The sequence below is a fragment of the Cervus elaphus genome, chromosome 19 (assembly GCF_910594005.1).
Source record: "Cervus elaphus chromosome 19, mCerEla1.1, whole genome shotgun sequence".
NCBI lineage: Eukaryota > Metazoa > Chordata > Mammalia > Artiodactyla > Cervidae > Cervus > Cervus elaphus.
Window position 1 is genome coordinate 52,024,365 of NC_057833.1, and position 22,727 is coordinate 52,047,091.

The 22,727-nt window shown below is 43.8% G+C and overlaps 1 protein-coding gene across 2 annotated transcripts in view; it reads left to right on the forward strand.

The window, feature by feature from the left end:
* ILDR1 (immunoglobulin like domain containing receptor 1) overlaps positions 1-22,727 on the forward strand; it is a 32,769-nt gene that overhangs the window by 1,135 nt on the left and 8,907 nt on the right. For both annotated transcript variants that reach the window (XM_043874604.1, XM_043874606.1), the window contains exons 2-5: positions 11,866-12,036; positions 13,347-13,496; positions 17,038-17,157; positions 17,439-17,585. In XM_043874604.1, the coding sequence (XP_043730539.1) occupies positions 11,866-12,036; positions 13,347-13,496; positions 17,038-17,157; positions 17,439-17,585 (588 nt within the window). The remainder of the gene's footprint in view (positions 1-11,865; positions 12,037-13,346; positions 13,497-17,037; positions 17,158-17,438; positions 17,586-22,727) is intronic.

Genomic DNA, 22,727 nt, shown 5'->3' on the forward strand with positions numbered 1-22,727 from the left:
TTAGTTGTCAGTGGGAGGTCAGCTCAGTTTGCTCACAGACCAGTTTGAGTCTTGTATTTCTCTGTGGGAAAAGATGTAAAATGAAGGTACAGGAAGAATTCTGTTTTTACAAGCTTGAGAGGACATGAAGATAGCTCAGATGTAATCAAATCTCATTCAGACAAGATTCTATAACTCTTTTTAAGCTTAATGCTGAGAATGAAAGGGAGGGAGAATTGCAAAAGGCTAGAAAACTGTTATCCCTGAGGTCTTTTGGCTTACCACATTTTCTGTAGGATGTGGGTCCTATAAATTGTCTGAAGCTGAGGAAGGTGAATGTTGGACGCTCATGATACACAAGGAAATGGACTAAACTGCACCGACATGGAAGTGCCCGAAATTCCACCAGAGCAGTCACCAGCTTAGACTGTGAAAACAAATTCGTAAAAATCCCAGTTTTGCACAGACTTCTGTCCTGTGCCTCACACGTTTGGCTCAAACTCCATAGCAGCTAGGGGTTTCTGAAGCTGCTTGAGCTCTTTTTGGGAAAGCTGAAGTCTACTCTCACTGTGGCCCTGGGCACACCATCCTCAGAATTAGGACTTGTAGCCAGCAGTCATTTAGGAAGAAAGAGTGAGGAAAGAAGCCTTACAGACAAAAATCCCATTAGGGTGTAAACCTCAATCCTTAAATCACCAGCATATTTTAAAAGCTGTTCTGTTTTTGTGAGGAATATTGAACACTGAGCATTTTTCAAATACAGTGACCATAACCAAAGGGTATATTCTTAAAGTAAACAATTGCTAAATGGACAAAGTCTTCAGAAAGTAGAGCTACATGTGTTCATGAACCAGCCATGCTGTGTGAGTAGCCAGGATGCTGGGGGTGGTCAAATAATACAGAGTGCCGTGTTTGCCTGGTATTCATTAAATGGAAGCCTACCTGCGTGACACGTTTTAAAACAAGAGAATGCTAAACATGGAAAAGTTCTAAGTCCAGAAGAAATATAGTTTGCATTGTGACATGTACACACATATATGAGATTTATAAAATAGCAACAAGAGGTATACATACACAAAAAAAGCAGTCACCATGTTGGATTAAAAGTATCAAGTTAACAATAAATATTGCTTTAATAACATTTAAATTCATAGAAAGTTAACCCCAAATTAGCAAGATTAAATAGAAAAATCCAGTAAGTTGATTTTTCTCAAGATCCACTGCAAACTGAGGTATGAACTTTGGAAAACCCTGCACTAGAATGTATTCATTTTGTTCTATCACCTTTTTGTCTTTTGCTTCTAAAGAAGAGGCAACCCAGCCCTCTGATTAGCATCCAAATTTCTGCAGTTGCAAAGTGTGGGTCAGTAATGAGATTATGTCAGATGTGGGTACACTGGCTAGTCAGTGTGGCTTGGGCCTCTGAAGAAGCCTCTGAGGTCAGGAAGTCCTGTGAAGTTACCATAGTCTTTTATGTTTGGAGCTGTGGTGAGATCAGAGGGTTTGTGTGTGTGTAATTCTCCAAACTTTTTTCTTTAAAAAGGAAGAAATTTTTATCACACAAGTAATATTTGCTTCTTAAAACAGACTGTTAACCTAAGGCTAAATTAAGTTCCTGCAGCCCTTTGCATTAATGGCTAATAGTACTTGTTACCATCATTCAACCTCAAAATTTATTTCTGGAATGAAAAGTTAGTTTTCCCCCCCAGATTCTAAGAGGTTGTGTGTCATTTGTGCTTTTGTGAATTTTTAAATCTTTAGATCTTAGAGGGGTATTAACTTATAGATCCATGTAGCTCTCAACTTGTGTTATCATTGTTTGGGAAATCAGACAGCTGACTTCTAAAGAACAAGATTCTTAACATCTAAACCAGTAGCTTTCCTTTGGTGGTGGTTGTGAAGGTTGGGATCATACTGAAGACCTAATACACCTTGTGAAGTTGCTCAGTTGTGTCTGACCCTTTGCAACCCCATGGACTACAGCCTGCCAGCCTCCTCTGTTTGTGGGGTTTTCCAGGCAAGAATACTGGAATGGGTTGCCATTTCCTTCTCCAGGGGATCTTCCTGACCCAGGGATTGAACTGAGGTCTTCAGCACTGCAGGCAGATTCTTTACCACCCAGGAAGCCCTGATACGCCTTGGTCCCTGATATAGTAAATAGTAAAGTGGAGCTTCTCAGGTGGTGGATAAGGGACTGCCTACTGCTCCTCTCCCTTGCCCCACCCCTCACCCCATGTGAGGCTCCCTGAATTACCTCTCAGAATGGAGTGCTCTGGGAACACAAGTAGAAATCACCCCCAATCCCTGTCTTCTCCTTCCAGCCAATTTTACAGATGAAGAAATCTGTCCAGAGAATTCAGGTGTCTAAGGTTGACACAGTGGAGTTGTTGAGGGCTGGGATGAGGATCCTGGCATCCTCACTCTTAGTCCATTGTGCTTTCATCTATTTCATACGAAGGAGCAGGTTTGTTCTGTCTCATTGAATCCTGGTAGAAATGGAAATTGACTACTTCTGAGATGTCTGCATGTATGCATGCTAAGTCACTGTAGTTGTGTCCAACTCTATGACCCTTTGGACTGTAGCCCACCAGGCTCCTCTGTCCATGGGATTCTGTAGGCAAAATTACTGGAGTGGGTTCACATGTCCTCCTCCAGGCGATCTTGCCAACCCCGGAATCGAACCCATGTCTCTTATGTCTCCTGCATTGGCAGGTGTTTCTTTATGACTGGCGCCACCTGGGAAGCCCCTGGGATGTCTAACCAGATGTTAATTATTGAACATCTTGCCACAATAGCAATGCAGTGGGATGAGATGGTGGGTAATTACTGTACTGTTTGCCTGGGTTTCTTTTAGCCTAATACTTTATTTCATTATTTGAAGTCCTTAGGGGAGAAATAAAATTGTCTGTTTTAAGAATTAAAAAGACTGATCATGTCTTTCTCTGGTACTTATTTCTAGATCTTCCAAAATACAAATCTTAGGTGGGGTCAAGGAAAGGATTTGATACTTTCTTCATTTCCCAAACCCAGTACCATGTTCTGTTGCTTAATCCCAGCAGCTTAACCATCTCCTTACCTCTAGGCCTGATACTTCTTTGTCTAGTTCCAACCATTCTCCACACAGATGATAGGTTAACCTACCTGGGTTAATTTTTCCCACCTTCACTTTAGTGGGCTTCCCAGGTGGCACTAGTGGTAAAGAATCCATCTGCCAATGCATAATACATAAGAGACAAGGGCTGCATCCCTAGTTCAGGAAGATCCCCTGGAGTAGGAAATGACAACCCACTCCAGTATTCTTGCCTGGAAAATTCCATGGACAGAGGAGCCTGGCGGGCTGCAGTCCATAGGGTTGCAAAGAGTCGGACATGACTGAAGCAACTTATAGCACGCATGCACCTTCACTTTAATGCTTTAAGAACCTCTACTAGATCTCTATAGTCTGTATGAGTGGATTAAAGATCTTTGGAATTCAAGACTCACTCATTCTGGCCTCACTAACTTGGGCAGCTATGTCTCCACTGCTGTGAGCATCCTCTTGTACCCTTCCCACCCCCAACATACTCTCTTCTTCCTTGCTTTTTGCTTCTTCCTTGCCTTTTGTCTGGCCATATTACAAATGGTTAACTTTAATGATTTATTTTCTGTGCTTTCAGAGCACTTAAAATTTGTTCCAAGCAGTTTACCCTTTCTTGTATGAATTTGTTTGTTTATTTGCCAGATGTTTAATGTATACCGTGTGCCAGACATGCTCTCAAACAAAAGTAGACATGGCCTTGGACTCCATGGTGTTTATGGTCTGAGGGACAAACGAGGAAATGTAGAAACACAGCTATGACAGGGACCATGAGAAAGAGATACAAGGTACAACAAGAGGTTGTAATAGATTGATTTTGCTCATTCGGGAGGCCCTCTGTGGAGAAATGACGCTTGAGTTGAGAGCTGAGGTGTAATCATCCCAGACAAATGAATAGCATGTGCAAGGCTGCTGAATAGAAGCTCAGTGAGAATGAGGGATGGCAAGAATGTCACCATGACTGAGAGGAGGAAGCCACAGGCCATGTGGTGGAAAGGAGGCAGGGGTGGGTAGGACCAGATAGCGTGGTCTCATGGATCACGGTAGGAGGCTTTGTATTTATCCTGAGAGCAATGGACAGCTTTTGGAGATATTTAAAGAGAAAGAGTTGGGAGATGGACAGCAGTGTGCTATCCACATGGAGGAAAACCAGAGTGTGTGCAGGTACCAGTTAACTGAAGCAGTATCCAGGCAGGAAGTGATGGAGCTTGTGCTAGGGTGATGGTGAAAATGGAGAGAGAGGGATCCCAGAAATACTAGGGAGATAAATAAACCCAATTTGATAATAGATTTTGTATGGAGTGTGAGGGAGAAAGAGATGTCAAGGACCATACCTCGTTTTCAGTCTAGCCCATTGACTGAGATGGGAGATAGGGAAGAACCCAAGTTTGAATAGGAGAAGGAGGATTTAGATTTGGGGCCCAATTTAGATTTTGAAACAGCCAAGAAAAGCTATGAGGAGGACTTGAGCCTGGGTGTCTGTCTTGGCTCTTATTGTAGAGTATTAGGACTTGTTATACAAAGCTCTACCAGTTTCTAAACAATCCTGTAAAGCTTATCCATGACCAGAAGTACATTATTTATGCTTTTACTTATTTATTATTGACTTGCCCACCAAGAGTATAAGTTCCAAGAGTACAGGGACTCTGTCTCTCTTATCAGCTACTTTACCCCTATCATCTGGAACAGCGCTTGGCTCCTAGTAGGTATTCAATAAATGAGTGAGTGAGTGAGTGACCTCTGGAGGCCCAGGGCACACAGAAATTTGTCATTTTGGTGAGACTTAAATTTGCATGTGCTCTGAGATTAGCATGTGGGTACACGGTTGAATCACTGGCCTGAGCGAATGACTTTGGGAAACCCCGCGCATCTGCCTCTCAACCAGGGCTTGTTGTCCTCTACTCATAATAACTAAAGGATACCAAATTCAAACCACCTGAGAAGCTATTTTTTTCACTTAGTAGGTTATCAAAAAATTTTTTAAGATTAATATTCTCCCCTGTTGGAAAGATTGTGGTGAAACATGGGAGTGTCACGCACTGTTCATGGGAATATAAATTTCTTTACTGAATTATTTATTAAAGGCCTCATCCCCTTTGACCTAGCAATCTCAGTTTGAGAAACACATCCTATAAAAAAGCACATTTGTGAAGAGATACCTAATATAACATAAAGGTATTCATTTCAATAAGTTATTTCGGCATTGTTTGTGATAATGAAAATTTAGAAACAACCTAAATGCCCGTCATTAGCAAAAGGGGTAAACTATGGTTCATCCATGTAGTGAATTTTCAAGCAGTCACTAAAAAAATTAGATCTATTTATACTGATAAAGAATATAATGCTATTTCATTAGTTTGAAGAAAAAACAAAGTTGTTAGTCAATGCACGTAATATTAATTAAAAAAAAAAAAACTGTAGGAAAAGATGTGGAAGATAGACAGCAAATTATAGTGCTTCTGGAGACTAGAGTTCATGGTGAGCAAGGAGGAACTTTTTACTTTATACCCTTCTCTATTGTTTAAGTTTCTGATTATTTATCTTATAAATAAAAAAAGAAAAAAAAGGAATTTCTCTACAAAATGATTGAAATAAATTTGTAAATGTCCCCTAAAGTGTTAAACTTCTGTCATTAGGAAACTTACCTAGAAGGCAAGTGGTACAGTGGAAACTGTAGGATTTGGGATTTTAGAGGTAAGCTTAAATCTAGTCTTGCTATTTATTAGCTGTGTGGCTTCAACCCAGTTATTTAATCTACCTGAGGATTTTCCTCATCTATCAAATTGAGATGAAAATAAGGCTGATCTCATGGGGATTTGCCAAGGTTAAATGACATACTGTATAATAAACCCTCAATACCATGCTGACCAACATCAAAATGCTCAGTAGTTACCATTTTCCTCCCCAGGGCAGCCTTAGGCTTCTGCCATTCCAAGCCTAACTCTGTTAAGTGCACCTAGATCTTTAAACGTGTAATGCATAGACGTAATTCCTTCTCCACCCCAGCTGATTTCTTCTCCCCTTTTCTCCTGTCCTAGCTCTCTCTGTCCCTTAATTCTTGTCCATGCATTACCAGGCCCTCTTCCTCTGGATTCTTATCCTGTTTGCACTGTTATCTAAGGAAATGTGACAAGTACCGATGGTAAATATACTTGGGGAGATAGCTTGCCCTGACATAAACTCTGATAGGATTAAATCTGTGTACTTTTGTTAACCTGCTGAGTGGAGCAGAAGTGCCTGGGTGCCTGAAAAACAGGAATCAAGACCTTCCATTGAGGCAGCAGTAGGCTACTGCCCCTTGCTGGGAAAGACTTTGCACTCTGCCCTGCCTCCCTTCCAAGCAAGACCCTTCGTATGAAAAGGAGGGGAAATGCCAAACAGTCCCCTGAAAATGATTTTTAGTTAAAAAAAAAAAAAATTGTACCTAGATCCCTCTGCTGTATGGATAATAATTTCTAGAAACTTATTAAACATCTTTCCTACTCTACTACATGGGGAAAACAGGCTGAATAAATGTGCAAAGAATATGCATCTATTTGGGAACACATGGCATTTAGTTGTAAAGATATTCTTCTTTCTTTGGTATATTTTCCTTCCACCTTAACACAGAATGATAGTCTCCACTCTGCGCATCAGCAAAGTCTTGGAAAGTACCTCATGGCGGGAAACCGAGAATCCCCTTCCCCTTCTCTCCTTCCCATGGGCTCCGTTATCTCATCTGAAGTCACCTTTCCACCCTTACATGACAGATCCCTCTTCCTCTTTCACAGAGGAGACCAACTGAATGGATTTGCCAGGTAAGGCACAGCCTTAAGAGCTTTTAATGCAGTGACTCATTTTGCAAAGAGAAGGCAGTAATGACTGCTTACATTTGTATTATTTTAATTCTTTCAGAAATGCTTTACATGCTATTCTCAGTTGATTTCAACTTCTTAAAGTGGACAGAATAAAAAACAATACAGATGCTAGCTGACATTTATCAAGTGTCGATTATGTGCCAGGCTCTTTGCTAAATGGTGGACATATTTATCTCCTTTAGTCCTCACTATTACTTTATCAAACACATATTATCATCATCCTAATTTTGCATGTAAAGAAACAACCTTAGTTTGGAAATAACTTATCAGGTCTTTTAGCTATTGGGGGAGTGGAGGCAGAATTTGAACCCAGAAAATCAGTTTCCAGAATTTAAAGTTTTCAAGAGAAAATTATAGATACAACTAGGAAATTAGATGGTGATGAATTGGGAAGAAGGAGATGCCACATGATGAAGAGAATAAGAACAGAAAGAAAATCTAAGAATTTGATAACTCAATAGAACTAAGTTTAAAAGAGCAAAGATGCAACCAGGACATGTATAAACAGAACACTTATCTTTTTTAGTCTCTTCATATTTTCAGCCCAGATTCTGCTGCCCTTAGTCTTTTCTTGAAAACTTTACCTGCTTGGTAGCGTGCATGCCCAATGTGGTTAATTTTACAGAGAAATTAGAGGCTAAAGGAGAAGATGGAAAGTTTCTGACTTTGAAATGGGCTGTCTTGCTACTTCCCTCCTCTTCCTCCCAATCTGGAAATTCCTCCTGCTTTGTGAGAGTCCAGTTCCTGACTTCTGCTTGGAAGGTCAGGCTTGCTTGCTTGGGAAAGATTGAGTTTTGTTGTGAGCAAGACTCCAGTTCAAATACTGAGGCTAGAGGGCTTGGCTTATTATAGTCTCTGAACTTTTGCCCATAGCTATGGCCAGGACTGACCCCACCCTAGGGGACTTTGTGAGGACTGGAGACAGTGTATGTTTATCACCTGGCACACAGTAAATGCTGAGATCCAGAGCAGCAGCTGAGAAGATGGGAGAAAGGTTTGCTGGTCACTCAGTACCTTTGTCCTGAGAGATGCCCTCGCTCTCTATGTGGGGCTGGGCAAGGGGTGAAGGTCTGGGAACTGTGCAGGGTGCTGTGGGGCTAACAGACCCCTGGAGGAAGTGTGAGTGAGCGCAATATGGTCAAATACATGGCAACCTGGCATAATTCAAGGCTTGAAATTTACTTAAGGGATGAAATTAAAGAAAGGATAAAAGAGCAGCAAAGCCAGTTCTGACGTTGGTAAAGGTGAGTTATGTCACCGCACGTGTGGTTTGTCCACAATAAGGGCATTCATGGAAGAGAAGCTGAGTGAGCATTTGGTAATGAAGGTGATCACGCTTGTCCCCATTCTTCTGCCTCAGGGTGTCAGATTCAGCCATCTTCAAAGTTACCCCAGAGTAATTTCTGGCTCCAACCAAATACTTGTCTCTGACTCTTGGCACACCTGTACTATCCACCCCCCACCACTCGCATATATTCCACCTCTATACAAATAATGTTGACTGGAGTCCTTTGAATAAACTGTCGTTTGTATCAGATTACCATTCAACAAAATCAAGAACGCCTAGTTTACTAATGACGGTATTAGAGTAACTGCTGCCTGTAGTATATTAATTATTGCCTGTGTAGCTTGGCCCCATGCTCTGATTATTTGCAAGCTATTGAATACCAACATCTTCCTCTATGTAAAGAATAGCCCAGTTCTGCTCAGGGCAGAATCTTGGTTCCAACTGCCTTAGAAAATAAATGACCACAGACAAGCCACTTGCCTTGTCCAATCTCAGGTTTGCTGTGTATGCAGTGGCACAGCTTGTTTCTCCCCAGGGCTCATAAAGACAGTGAGTAGAAGGAAATATTTGAAAGTGCTTTGTGAGTCTGGGATTTTGTTTAGATTGCCAATCAGTGTTTTTCTCTCTATTTCAATCAATGCATGTTACTGATCAAAATAAGCTAATGTTGACAATGCCATCCTATTTGTTGTCAGATCTTACTGCAGCTGCTTCTGCTGTTCAGTTAAAGCTGTGTTGGGTAAAAGCTCCAAGGTTTAATCCAGGTCAGTTCTGGGAAAAAAGAGGTGGTGAACGTAGAGAAGCAAAAGTAAAGAAATCAGATTATGAAATAATCCATGTTAAGCTTCAGATACTAGTCATTAGCTCTTGATTCTTATTGGACTGACTTCCAGGAATCCTACAGCTAGTAGAGACAGCAACTATTCCCCGCCCCACGCAAACTCCTCAAGGCTTATTTTCAAAATGATGTTCTTTTTCCATTTACAGCTAAATAAGGAAGTCATCCATCTTCCTAAAAACACCACTTTCACCTTATTCTTCTTCTTCAGAAAAACCTTCAGTGATTATCCATTAACTAGAAACAGATTCTGGAGTGCAATTTACACACCACCCCATTTGCCTACTCCCACTCCCCACCATCATCTCACCTTATTTATCATCTGTCTCCCGTAAAGCCAGAGGCCCTGGCTGGACTGGTTCCTTCAGATTCCCCAAGGAACGGCCTCTTTATGATAAGGGCCTTTGCTCACTCCTTTCTTCCATCCTGACACAATGAGTCTCTCTGCCCTCTTCCTGTTTTTACATATCATCTTAATCCTACCTTGGTTTTAGAATCTGGCTTAACTCTCTTTTCCTTCTGTGATGGTTCCCCCACCCACAGGTCTCCCCCCACACTTCTGCAGACCCTCTCTAGCATGGCTGTCACTGGCACATCCTTATTGCAGCTCAGCCCTGGAGAGGGCTCAGGTCACTTCTGGGGACCAGAGTCTGTCCCAAGCAGCGCAGCGTCTTGCTGTCTCTCTGTGGACATGAGAAAAGTGGATGCTGATCCCATCATAAACCATGGTGTTCTGTTTTAGGAGGGTTGTGTCTAGAAGGTGAGGCAGGACCCAGCATCATGCTCATGGCTCTGGCCATTGAGCCAGGCCCACCCAGCGGCTATGAAAGGTGGGGGGTGACTGTTTTGTTTGTGGGAGTAACTCAGTCAACATGAACACAGCTCCACTTGAGAATTGTACTGGAGAGACTTCTAACTTGAATTCCTTTCTCCATGGCTCTCAGAATAAGGGGAAAAAGGAAAAAGACTCATACACTGTCACCAACATGGCAGCATAAATGCAAGCACCTTGCCAGTTACCATGGCAGGTGCCAGAAGTGTGGATTATTTCACTGCGTTCTTGCAAGAACCTGATGAGGTTAGTACTGATATAATCTCCATTCATAGCTGAGGAAACACAAGCTCAGAGAGAGTAAATAACTTCTCCGATGTCCAAATGAGTAGTACAGTTTGATTTTAACCCAGCTGTATCTGAGTCCAAAGCCTGGGTTTAGTTTAGCTAGTCTATACCAGTGGTCCTCAAAGTACAGTGCCCAAAGACGTAGTATCAGTATCTCCTGGAAATTTATTAGATGTAAGTTCTTGGGTCCCACCCAAGTCCTACTGAATTAGAAACTCTGCTGACAATTTTCTGGGCTGTCACAAGTCCTCCTGGTGATGTATGCTTAAGTTTGAGTACTATTTCTCCACATTAAACCTGCTATAAGAAGGCCCCTATAACTGGGCCTAGAATCCATGTTGAGATAGTAACATCTGAAGATGCTGGTTATGTGTGGGCCTCTGACCGTGTCAAAGTCCCACCTGACATTTCTGTGCCACCTGGTTCCTCATCAACACAGACTTGGAACTTTAAGTATATCTATAGATTTGGAAAGTAAAGGGAGAAAGTTTTTAAAAGTAGAAGAAAAATTGTTAGTTCCTTCAAATTTTTTGTGAAGAAAATTGTCAGTCTGATCATTTTTTTAAAAATTTGTTTTGTGCTTATGTTGGATCAGTTGTACTGCCAATTTTCACTGTCATTCATTCCATCATGTATTCAACATACATTTGTTGGGTGCTGAGGGCTTCCTGGTGGCTCAGAAAGTAAAGAATCTGCCTGCAATGTGGGATTTCTGGGTTTGATCCCTGGGTTGGGCAGATCCCCTGGAGAAAGGCACCCACTCCAGTATTCTTGCCTGGAGAATTCCATGGACAGAGGAGCCTGGCAGGCTATAGTCCATGGGGTTGCAAAGAGTTGGGCATGACTGAGTGACTTCACTTTTTAAGGAGGTGACAGGTGCCAGTATGAGGCTCTTGTGTTTGAACAGTGAACCAGAAGCAAGCCCAGTAGGCCTTTTCCAAGCCTACAGTACCCAGTCCATCCCCAAGAAGTGTGAAAAGTGCTGCCAGAGGTAGGACAGGGCACTTTGGGAAAACAGAGGAAGCCCCTTCCAGACTTGCAGTCAGAGGAGGCAAGGGTGCAGCTGAAAACCTAAGAAATAAATCTTGCTTAGCCTGGTGAAGGGAGTGGTGTGGCAACTGGTGATGTGGAAGAGTGCTCCAGCCAAGAGATGTACACCTGGGATGACCTGGGGAAGACATCGATCCTCACACGAGAAGGATAGAGGCAAGTCTAGAGTGCCCAAAGCCCTCTGTCAGGGTGGGGAATGAAGGGAGATGAGGCCCCAGAGAAAGACTGAAAGCAGACCTGACTGGTCTCCTAGGCTAGGGTACAGAGGTTGAACTTTATCCTTAGGGAAATGGGAAAACATTTTGAAAAGAGAAGTGACATGAAAAAATATTTACACTAGCAAAGCCTTTCTTTTATGGCCTTCTTTTAATATCGTTTCTTTATCATTGTTGGATGTGTCATCACTCTCTATGGACTGTGACCAACTTGGGAGTCATAGTCCTTCCTCTTTTTTCCCTCCATCTCCTCCAGGGTGTCTGTGCAGTATCCACCCCAACCCCGCCCAGGCTGAGTAAGACGATTGCCTGTGAGCTGCTCCTAACCAGTCAGGCAATGTGTTTGCTTATGGGCATTGCTTTTCTTGCCCCATGAATAGAAGGAAGTCACCCCTTAGAGTCCGGGTCTGCCTTCAGCATTGTCTTCTGCTCTTGGCTGCAGGCTGCATGTCCTTGCTGGTGACGGTCCAGCACACAGAGCGCTATGTTACCCTGTTTGCCTCGGTCATCCTCAAATGTGACTACACCACCTCTGCCCAGCTCCAGGATGTGGTGGTGACGTGGCGCTTCAAGTCCTTCTGCAAAGACCCCATCTTTGACTACTACTCTGCATGTGAGTGCCCTCCTCCTCACTCTTGCCCCCCACTCTCCCAAGGCCCCTCTGTGAAGTACTGCCATTAGGGTGTAGGAATTATTTAGGATCACAAATCCTTATAGTGAGAAGAAGCCAGAAAGATTGCTTATTGCAGTTCCCTCATTTTATAGATATATAAGCTGAGGCCAAGCAGATGACATAACTTATTCAGGGTCACATACCATTAATTTATTTAAAAATTTCTGTTCCGCTTTGTTCTAAAAGGAACAAAGGCAGCTTAGACATCAAGTAAAAAGGATGCAAGTCTTGCATCCTAGGTAATGCCTGGTTGCACTTGTATCCCCCACCTCACCCACCAGTCACAGGATGAATGAGGAACGGTCATTTGTGAGCCTCCCGCCCACTGCCACATCCCCCTCTAGGACCAGCCTTCCTGTGGACAGTCATGCCTCTCTCGGTGACTGAGAGCGCACTGGCCACAGGTAGCCTGCTCATTGTTGGGCATCTCTGAATGCTGCGCTGCTCTCCCCTACACTTAGCCAAGTCTTCCTTCTTGGTAACAACTGCCCCACTCATGTCAGTCTTGCTGTCTTGAACCTAAGTCCTTCTCTCACTGCCCACCTCTGCCTCTCTCAAGAAACAGAAGAGCCCAGACCCCCACCACCAGCCTGGCACAATTGACCTTTAGAAATTTGGAGAATAGTAGACCCTGTTCACCCTGAGCTTCCCAAGATGAGGCAGAGGAAGGGGAGGTATCAGCTTTACCATTTTTAGCCCCAACTAGTTTCTTACAATATGAGCTCCAAAACCTAACTTACTGAGCCACCCACAGAGCCTCACCTTGTTCCCAGAACACCCCATTTCTAAATTGAGGCATTGTTTCCTGGGGGCTACTTTTAAAATGCCTGCATTAAGTGGGAAGGTAGGAGGGACCAGGTAGAAGGCATTTATCATCAGCAGATTTAACAGCTCTCAAAACTGTTATTGAGAGGGCAAGTTAGATGAACCATTTGGAAGCAGATTCTGGAATCACTTTGAAAATGAGGTAGGGGACATTTGGATGGGAGATGGTGATGCAGTTCAGGATTTGGAAATTTTGGCCCAATAGAGGGGTCTGGAGTCTTGCTGCTCAATGTGTGAGTAATGGTTTCACCTGGGAGCTCCTTAGAAACACAGACTCTCAGATCCCCATCTTTGAGAAGATGCCTAGGAGATGCAGAGACTCAGGAAACTCTGAGAACCTTCACTGCTCCAGGGACCACTGAGGGCACCTTTCTTGATGGGAATTCCCCACTGCTGTGTGACTTGCCCATGTCTTCTTTCTCCAGCATACCAGGCGGCTTTGTCCCTGGGCCAGGACCCGTCCAATGACTGCAATGACAGCCAGCGGGAGGTTCGCATCGTGGCCCAGCGGCGGGGGCAGAGTGAACCTGTGCTGGGGGTGGATTACCGGCAGCGCAAGATCACCATCCAGAATCGTGAGTTCGGAGGCAGCTGGGGACTGGGGGTGGAGAGCTGTGTAGATACCAGGCCCAGCGGGCTGAGTCATTGGGGGATTTCCCTTTTCTTCTGTTGCTTGATGGTCTACTTGGTCACTTTCATTTTTTGAGGAAAGTGCCAAATGCACAGAATGTGCTGCCCCATCTGAAGTCACTGCCCTGGAAGTTGGGCTCAGACAAGAGGACAGCCTACAGCTTTGGCTAAAGGTCTGGGAGTGGGTGTTTTCCTTCACTGTCCTGAGATTCATGGCTAATGTGTGGCTCAGGCTCCCTTGATTCCTTCCACAAAGTACTCTCGAGGTCTGCTTGAACCCCAGATGCCTGAGTTCCCCTCTGGCTACCCCTGTTTCCCAAATCTATGGAGTGGGCGTTTTTAAGTAGATGGCCACTTATGGGACCCTTGCCCTCCGCTGGTAGAGGAAAGAGCACTGGGTGTAGAATCAAAAGACGGGGTGGTGATCCCATACTTCCACTCCCTTGCTTAGTGACCTATTCTTTTTCTCTGGCTTCTATTATCAAATTTGAAAGATGGGCGTAATGGTCTCTGTCTCCCCACACTGAAGTAAACATCAAATATGATATCTGAAAGCTATGTCTGAAGCATATGCATTCTTTGTGGGAGTACAAGGAGTAGACTCAGGTGTCAGACTCAGGTGTAGGTCTCTGTTCTGTACTCACAGGGGTTGTGAACTTGGGCAAGTCCCTTTCATGTTTTAAGCCTCAATTTCTGTAAAGTGGGACTTGCCGTAGTACTTGTCTCGTGGAGAGTTGTCAGGATTAAGTGAGATGATATGTATAAAGAAGCACTTAGCAAACCACATAAGTGTGCAGTGAACTTTAGTTATGACCACTCAGCACACCTGTGAATGAAGGATCAGCGCCCCACATTCCTGGGGGGAATGGATTCCACATCCAATGAATTATTGGCACAGAATTCAGAGCCTATTTCAATGAGCTTTATGTATAGTGTTAAATAAATATTGACTGGTTAAAAGTGGGGGGAAAAAAGTAGGAGAATACATCTAGCAGACTGCTCAGGGTACCCGTAGCAACAATGTGAAGAAATCAGTAAATATTCTATGACTGTTTGTAGGTAGATCAACCTAGTTTAAAAATTGCTTCCAACTTTGTATATAATACTTTGGCTGCAATATGTAAATCTAATCTGTTTATATTCAACCTCTGACCTTCCCAAGTCAGCCCTTGAGAGTTCAACCTTAGGGAACATCTGTCCTTTTCCAGTTTCTAGGTGCATCCTCAGAGGTTCAGGGTGACTACTTTTTCCAGAGCCCAGAAACTTAATTCTGATATGACCCCAAAGTTTAAAGTCTCCTTTACAGTTTTTGAAGGATGAAAGTCCCCATGGATGATAGTGTCTGATTTTCTGTCTTTGTCTTTTTCTTTTTAAATGAATAACACTGTCTACTACCCCTACTCCCAACCACCTTTGGGTCAAAGTCTGCCTCCTTATTCCCATGGGAAAGTGGTATTTCACCTTGGTTTGAATTTCTATCTCCAGGATTGTTGTGATTTCTTAGAGCCCTTGTTTTCTGAAATTTTTATGCCTGTGTTTGCATCATTTGAGAAGACCCTGTCAAATCAGTTCTTGGATCATTTGAAATATTAACATATCTGAATGTCCTCATTATTCTGACATCCCTGAAATAATCTTCATCTCTAGTAAAATTGGGGGAGGTTTATAATACACATCAACCTTGGAGGGGGAATTTCCTCCAAAGCACTTTCACCATTTTTCCAAGTCTGGGGTAAGCTTGTTTCTGGGAAAGGCAGCAGGTTGGAAAATCATGAGTAGGAAAAAAAAGCATAGGGATTGACGTAGAAAGAGAAGGAAAGAGAAGTCAAAGTTAGCTCCAGTGGTGCATGACCTTGCATGTTTGTTTCATTTCCTCAATAAATATTTCTTGACAAACAGATAAAAAAGAATTGCAACTATGACTGCCAAGTAAGCAGGAGCAAATCTATAACTAAGGTCTTTAAGAATTTGAAGGTGTCCTCTGGTACTTTGTATGACTGAAGTAGCTTGGACATGGGGCTACCCTGATGTCTCTGACTGGACGTTAAGCCCTTTTAGGACAAACATAGCACAGGTCTTGTTTGATCTTCCACAGAGTCTGACATAGTGCTGGGCCCACAGAAGGTCTTTAGAGAACATTTGCATTTATTAAATGTGAACATAACCTTCATCTCTCGTAATGATTGGGGTAGATACTTGGTGCTCACAAAAACTCTTTCTTTTCTTGAGTAACACTTACTCTGAAAATATTGGCATTTCATCCTTACTTATTCCTCAAGTTCATCTCAACTGTCCCCATCAAGGTTCAGAAGTGTATGTTCACAGCTGGTGAGGAACCCAAGCTGTGGATTTTCCTACCCAGTTTGGAAAAGACATTAGAGCTTGGTGGTTGAGGGCACCAGCTTTGAGGCAAGACTTAAGTTTGAACCTACCTCTGTTACCTCTCTCTGTTCTAGTTTCCTTTAGTCTTAGTTTCCTCATCTGATATGCAGCTAATAATCCTACCCATTGTATTAGGATTAAATTTGATTGCGAGTAAGCAAAAGCCCAAAATATTAGTGATGTAAACAATAAAAAGTTAATTTCTTCCTTGGTGGCTCAGTGGTAAAGAACCTGCCTGCCAATGTAGGAGACGCCAGAGACTCAGGTTTGGTCCCTGGGTCAGGAAGATCCCCTAGAAGAGGAAATGGCAACCCAGTCTAACATTCTTGCCTGGAAAATTCCATGGACAGAGGAGCCTGATGGGCTACAGTCTGTGGCATCACAGAGAGTCAGACATGACTGAGCAACTGAGCATGCACACATACAGGTATAAATTTGGGGCTAGACAGACCAGAACTAGTGTGGTGGCTCTGTTCCATTAATTCCTCAGGAACCCAAGCTCCTTCTTGCTAAGAATGTCATCTCTTTCCTCACGGTCCAAGATGGCAGCCATTACATTTGCTTTCCAGATAACAGAGTGGAGGAAGAAATGAAGAAGAAAAGAGCAAAGGCGTTCCCAAACTGTTTTCAAGAAGGTTCCTGAGAGCCATAATGTGACACTTCTGTTTATATTCTGTCCACCAGAACCGAGTCACATGTCCATGTCCATCTGTAAGAGAGGATGACAATTAGTGACTTTATTCTGGATAGCTATGTATTGATACATGACCAAAAATCCTATGACCATGAGAGAAAGGGAGAATAGACATTGGGAGGTAGCTGGTAACCTCTACCTCACCCATTTAGAGAGTTGTGGAAGGAAGGAAGTGGGGTGATGTATCCTAACTCCTTTCACGTTACCTGGTAGAGCTCACTAAGTGGTCAGTTTTATCACCTTTGATAGAGAAAGAAGAGAATCTCAAAGGAAGGAATAGAGGCCTTTCTCTAACTACGAGAGGCCCTTTTAGGATGTGGAAGTATAATGCTGGGGACCTGAAGCTGCCAGAAGTCAGAAACCCATGCCCTCTCCTTTCATTGCTGGCACCTTCCCCTCCCTCACTGCAGGAGCAGATCTGGTGATTAATGAAGTGATGTGGTGGGACCATGGAGTGTATTACTGCACCATTGAGGCCCCAGGGGACACGTCAGGAGACCCAGATAAGGAAGTGAAGCTCATCGTCCTGCGTAAGTGCTCTTGGAGATTTCTATTTGGCCACCCCCAGTGTGACACTTTTACATACAGGAAAAAAAAAAAAAAACAACAGACACAAGCAAACCTAGGTTATTGTGGTTGGTAGCCAGCCTCTGAAGTTACCTTACCAAAGCTAAATTTTTAATTTTGCGTGTATATTGCTCAACCTTAACCTATAGGTCGAGAGCTGTGTAGATCAGACCTTTAGTATGTTACAAGCTAAAGCATGCCCCTGCAGATTTAGTTCAACCCTTGCTTGGCGTCCCCCCTGCAGACTGGCTGACCGTGATCTTCATCGTCCTGGGAGCCCTCCTCCTGCTCCTGCTGATTGGAGTGTGCTGGTGCCAGTGCTGTCCCCAGTACTGCTGCTGCTACCTCCGCTGCCCCTGCTGTCCCAACCGCTGCTGCTGCCCCCAGGAAGGTGAGAGGGGACGGATGAGCAGTGGGATGGGGCGGTACGGAAGCCTAGTGCCCCAGACATATCAGTTTCATGTGACCACGTCAAAACCTTGCATTCTCTCAGGTTCTTCTCCATGCCCTTCTCATCACAGGCTCAGATTTCTTTGGCCTCAGTTCAGAAAATGATGCTTAGGGAAGCTGTAGAGCCAGGCGGGAAGACTTATGCCTGTTCACCTTCTAGACTGCCTAAGGTCCCCTTCAGATGGCTCTGTCCACTGGTGTCCTTTCCTCAGCAGCCCTGATAGGCCTGTGCGCCAGTATTTGCCTCCAACTCTGACCTTGCTTGGACATGAGGTGGCTGGAGGGAGTGGTTTGCATGGAACAGTGAGAGAGAAGGCCACTTCTTAGAGATGACTTGAAAAGAACAGATCAGAAGAGAGAGAGGTGTTGGAGCAGGGGTCCTCAAACTTGAGAATCTCCTGGAGGTCTTGTTAAAACTTGGTTGCCGGCTCTATCTTCGGAGTTTCTGATTTAATCGGTCTTGGGTAGGCCTGAGGATTTTTATTTCTCAGGAGTTCACAGGTCAAAAGTTCACACTGCTGGTCTAGGGGCCACACTTTGAGAGTCTCTGTTTTAGACAAAGCAAAGAGAAGGCAGAAGATCTTGCTCTAATAGTGATCTTTCTTTGGCTTGAATTTGGCCTTTTGTTAATAAAACAGAATTATGACATGTCCTAAAACATTTGGTGAAGACAAAAGAAGAAAGATTATTCTACAAAGATCTTTTTTTACTGAATGGATGGAGCCAGAATCAGCAGCTTTAAAGGAAGGATTTTTTTTGTGTTTTTAAAGTAGCATTTCCTTTTCCTGGTGGTATAAGTAAAGTATTACCTTGTAGAAAATTTGAGAAATTCAGGAAAATAAAAAAACTTATCTGAGCACCCAGATATAACCACTGTTATCATTTTGGTCCATTTGAAGGATATTAAAAGAAACCCAGAAATTGGCTCTTAAGATAGAAACAAAACCTAATCTATAATGTCAAGAAGGTCAGTGGTCTGAGTCTGCTTTCAGGCCTGTGTTCTGAGGTTGCTGTCTTACAGGAAAAGAGAACTAACTTTTATTGGATGTCTGGTGTGTGGGGCCTTTGCATATATTTCCCTTTTGAATCCTCACAACCCTAGAAGGCAGTTATCGTTGTTATTTAACAATGAGGAGACTGAAGGTCAGAGGAGTCACACAAGGTAAGTAGCAGAAACAATACGGTGTTGCATTCATACTCATCTGACTTACAGTACGTGAATTTCCCACAACAGAGGCTGCCACAACCTGTCTCTGTAGATCGCTATGGGATTGGCTGAGATGCCAATAAGCTCCTTCAAGAGATGAGAAATAGCAGAGAACTTGATATTGGGCCATGGAGCTCCTTGCCTTTCTGTCCCTCCTCTGGGAAGGAGGTCATATAGGAGTCACTGCCCCCGGTGCTGTAATATGAAGATTGAGATGAGAGAAACTCTCCCAGGATACTTTCTCGGAATCCCTAAGTCTGTGGGGCACTCAAAACAGACAGGGGCTAGGGACACAGTCAGCACCAGCGATAAATGTGTCCACTGTCTGTAAGCTGATTAACAGGTTCTGGGAGAAAGTGGTTTCTCCCAAGTGGTTAGATTTCATTTAGAAGAACTGGTGAGATAAGGAAATGTGGGCCACAAAGAAAGATCCTTGAACCTGAGCAGATGAGGTCACTTTCAAAGTGAGTCACCTGGGGAGTCTGTCCTGAGAAATCTGGTGACAAGAGGAGATTACATGGAGGGGGCAGGACTTGTCAAGTTAAACTCTTGGATGGGGAAGAGAGTGGATGTGATTGTCGATTTTTTTTTTTTTTTTAAATAAGCTAACCCTAAGCATACTTGGAGAACCAAGGCCAGTAGAAAGAAAGAGAAAGGAAGCATTGTGAAGTGAGGCAGTGACTGAGGAGGGATGGAATCAGTGGGAGTGACATCAGGCTTACAGTGAAAGGACTACCTTTAGAGAGGGAAGGAAAAAGGAAGCCTGCCCTCTGAAGAGAGAGAGGAAGTTGTTAAAACAAGGAATATGATTAAAGTGTAAGGGAAGAAGCTGGGGGAGTGAGTTGACACCAGCCTGTCTCGATTTCAGCAAATCAAAATTCTAGACACAAAAGGCAGCTTCAAGAACAATGTCAGTAATTCTTGAGCTTCTGTGACCACAGCCCACCCCCAAAATCTGCTCCCACTTTCCAGGGAGAGTTAATAGAGAACCAGGGAGGAGAAAAACAAAAATGACACCAAAGTTTAGTAACCCCACTTCAGCTGAGGGAAGTGGGGCCTAGACAGAGTTTCCACAATTACACACAGATTGTTAGTGGTAAGCCTTGGACTAGACCTAGGTCTCTTGATTCCATGTCCAGGACTGGTTCCTCTTCCTTAACAAAGACATGTCATCAGCTGAAAGTTCATATGGAGGGGAAGACATGAGAAGTGGGGAAGGTTTAAACTGCTGCTCTGGAGGAGGGAAGCAGGGTTGCTGGATCAGTCAAGGAGATCTACGCATGTTGGAAAAAGGGCTATTGCGGTTGGTTGCCTGACAGTGGAGCCATCGTGGGCCCAGGAAGCATGGACTGCTGATTCCTGAAAGCTGAAATGGCAAGGCTTCAAGGGGTGTGAGATTCTAGGATGCTTCTGAGGATGTCCCTGAAAGGACTGCCAGTCAAATCAGTATGCTATGTATACTGCCAGTATATATATAAAAAAAAAAGTACTGTGTGACCTATGGGTCAGGGAGGGCGAAGAACACTCTGTAAGAGTGGAGAGGGGGTGGTAAGGAATGGAAAGAAGTTGGAGGTCCTCAGGGTGATTCAGGCACCATGGGTGTTTCACAATCACCCATGCTGGCTGCGGGTCTCTGGTGGAAGGGAGGTGTTGAGCATTATTTCTGTCACAAAGGGTCATCTTAAAGCACATGCCCTGGGTTTTCTTCAGAAATGAAAATGAATATGCTTTTGATGGTTTAGTCTCCAAATGTGTACTTTTTGCCTTCTATGGGATCTAAGGTGAAAGTAGTGACTTATATTAACCATTTATTGTAACAACATGAGCCACCACCCATTGAATATTTGCCAGTATTAGACACTTCATATGTATTACCTCATTTAACTGCAACAACTTTATGACATAGGTATTATTATCCCTGGGGCTTCCCCGGTGGCTCAGATAGTAAAGAATCTGCCTGCAATGCAGGAGACCTGGGTTCGATCACTGGGTCAGGAAGATCCCCTGGAGGAGGAAATGGCAACCCACTCTAGTATTCTTGCCTGGAGAATTCCCTGGACAGAGTTGCCTATCAGGCTACAGTCCTTGGGGTTGCAAATCAGTCAGACATGACTGAGTGGCTAACACTTTCACTTCACTACTTATTATCCCCAGCTCAGAAATGAGGAGGTTGAGCTAACATACTGTGGAGACTCAATCAAAATTACACAGCTAATATATGCTAGGATTCCAGTTGAAGTCCCTGTGATTCTTAAAGCCTGTATTTAAAGAAACCTATCCCTGAGGACCATAATTCTCAGAATGTTGAGAGTTGTTGAGAATCCATAATAGTCAACTCCAACTCCTGCCTTAAAGTCAGGGAGCTTGTTGAAAACATGGATTTTCTCACCTTGTATTTGACTGAAGGCCAGTATGGGAGTGGGATCCAGGGGACTGTATGTTTAATTATCTCATTAAAGGTGACCAAGACAGATTTTACACCACTGAGGTTCAGAGATAACTTATTAGGAGTCATTTAGGCTTTGTTAATTTCTCCATTTCTTATTTTATTGCCTGATTCCCCATTAGGTGAGCAACAGAAAGCCTGGTAATCTAGACTTCCCCATCGAGCTATTTTTTAGGGACAGGAGGGCAAGGTAGAAGCTCAGAGACTGTATTTTTTCACTCCAGTGTGTTAGGGAAGGGAGGGACCCTAGAAAGAGGTGGTGGCAGTTAAGAAGGAAGCAGGCGGGTTAATCTTGGGAATGTATGAAGATTTGACAGGACTCCTGATGCAAGATCCAGAAAAGTCTCTAGGAAGTCATCTCTGCAAGAAAGTGAAAGTGAAGTCACTCAGTCGTGTTCGACTCTTTGTGACCCCGTGGACTGTAGCCTACCAGGTTTCTCTATCCATGGGATTCTCCAGGCAAGAATACTGGAGTGGGTTACCATTTCCTTCTCCAGGGGATCTTCCCAACCCAGGGATCTAACCCGGGTCTCCCACATTGGAGGCAGACGCTTTAACCTTTAGCCCTGCAAAGAGTCCCATTAATTAAGAAGTCATTTAGAGAGCAAGAAGGGAAGCCCAACTTTCCTTTTCCCTCCTATTGAATGGGAGGAGCTGAAAAAGGAAGTGGCCCAAAGGGGGAACAGTATCATGGGGAGGAGATCAAGATTCAGTTAAGAGGGGTAGGGGGCAGTGAAGGTTGTTCCCAATAGGATCAGATGTCCTGAGGCCCTGGGAGCAGAGATTAGTCTGGAGTGAGTTTCGAAAGGTGTGGTGCTGAGGAGAAAAAAATAATGTGAGAAGGTACTGCTGGGAAAGGGTTTCTTGGGGTTTTTTTTTTGTTTGTTTGTTTTTGCTTTATCACATAAAGGAGTCTGGGGACTCTGCGGTTTGGCAGAAAGAATAGAGGCTTGACAGACAGACATAGGGTCACACACTGCCTCTACTGGTCGGTCACCAGCTGTGGAACATTGGACTGGGAAGGTAACCTCTCTAACTTTCTCATCTGATGCTCACATTTAAGAGATTTCTCTGAGGATTAGTTAACTCATGTAAAGTGACTGGCCCATATTAAGGAGGGCATTGTATGTGCTGAAGGTGGCATGTTGTACAGAATTGGGGGAGGCACATGTTAGCAAGAGGGAGAGGAAAGTGCTGAGTAGTTGAACTTGTCTTCAGAGGGTCTGGTGTGCTGTCCTTAGGCATGAAGGTGTAGCAGGTGGGTGAGCTGCTCTAAGTTTGCATCTGACTTCCTCCAGGCTGGGCTGTGACTTGCCATCAGGGCCGGAGCTCCAAACAGGTCTGGGGCTCAGCTACAACCACTTCTTCTTGTATTGGAAGTTGGTTTTATACTGGAGCCATTGGATAGCCTTCCAGATGACCCTTAGCTG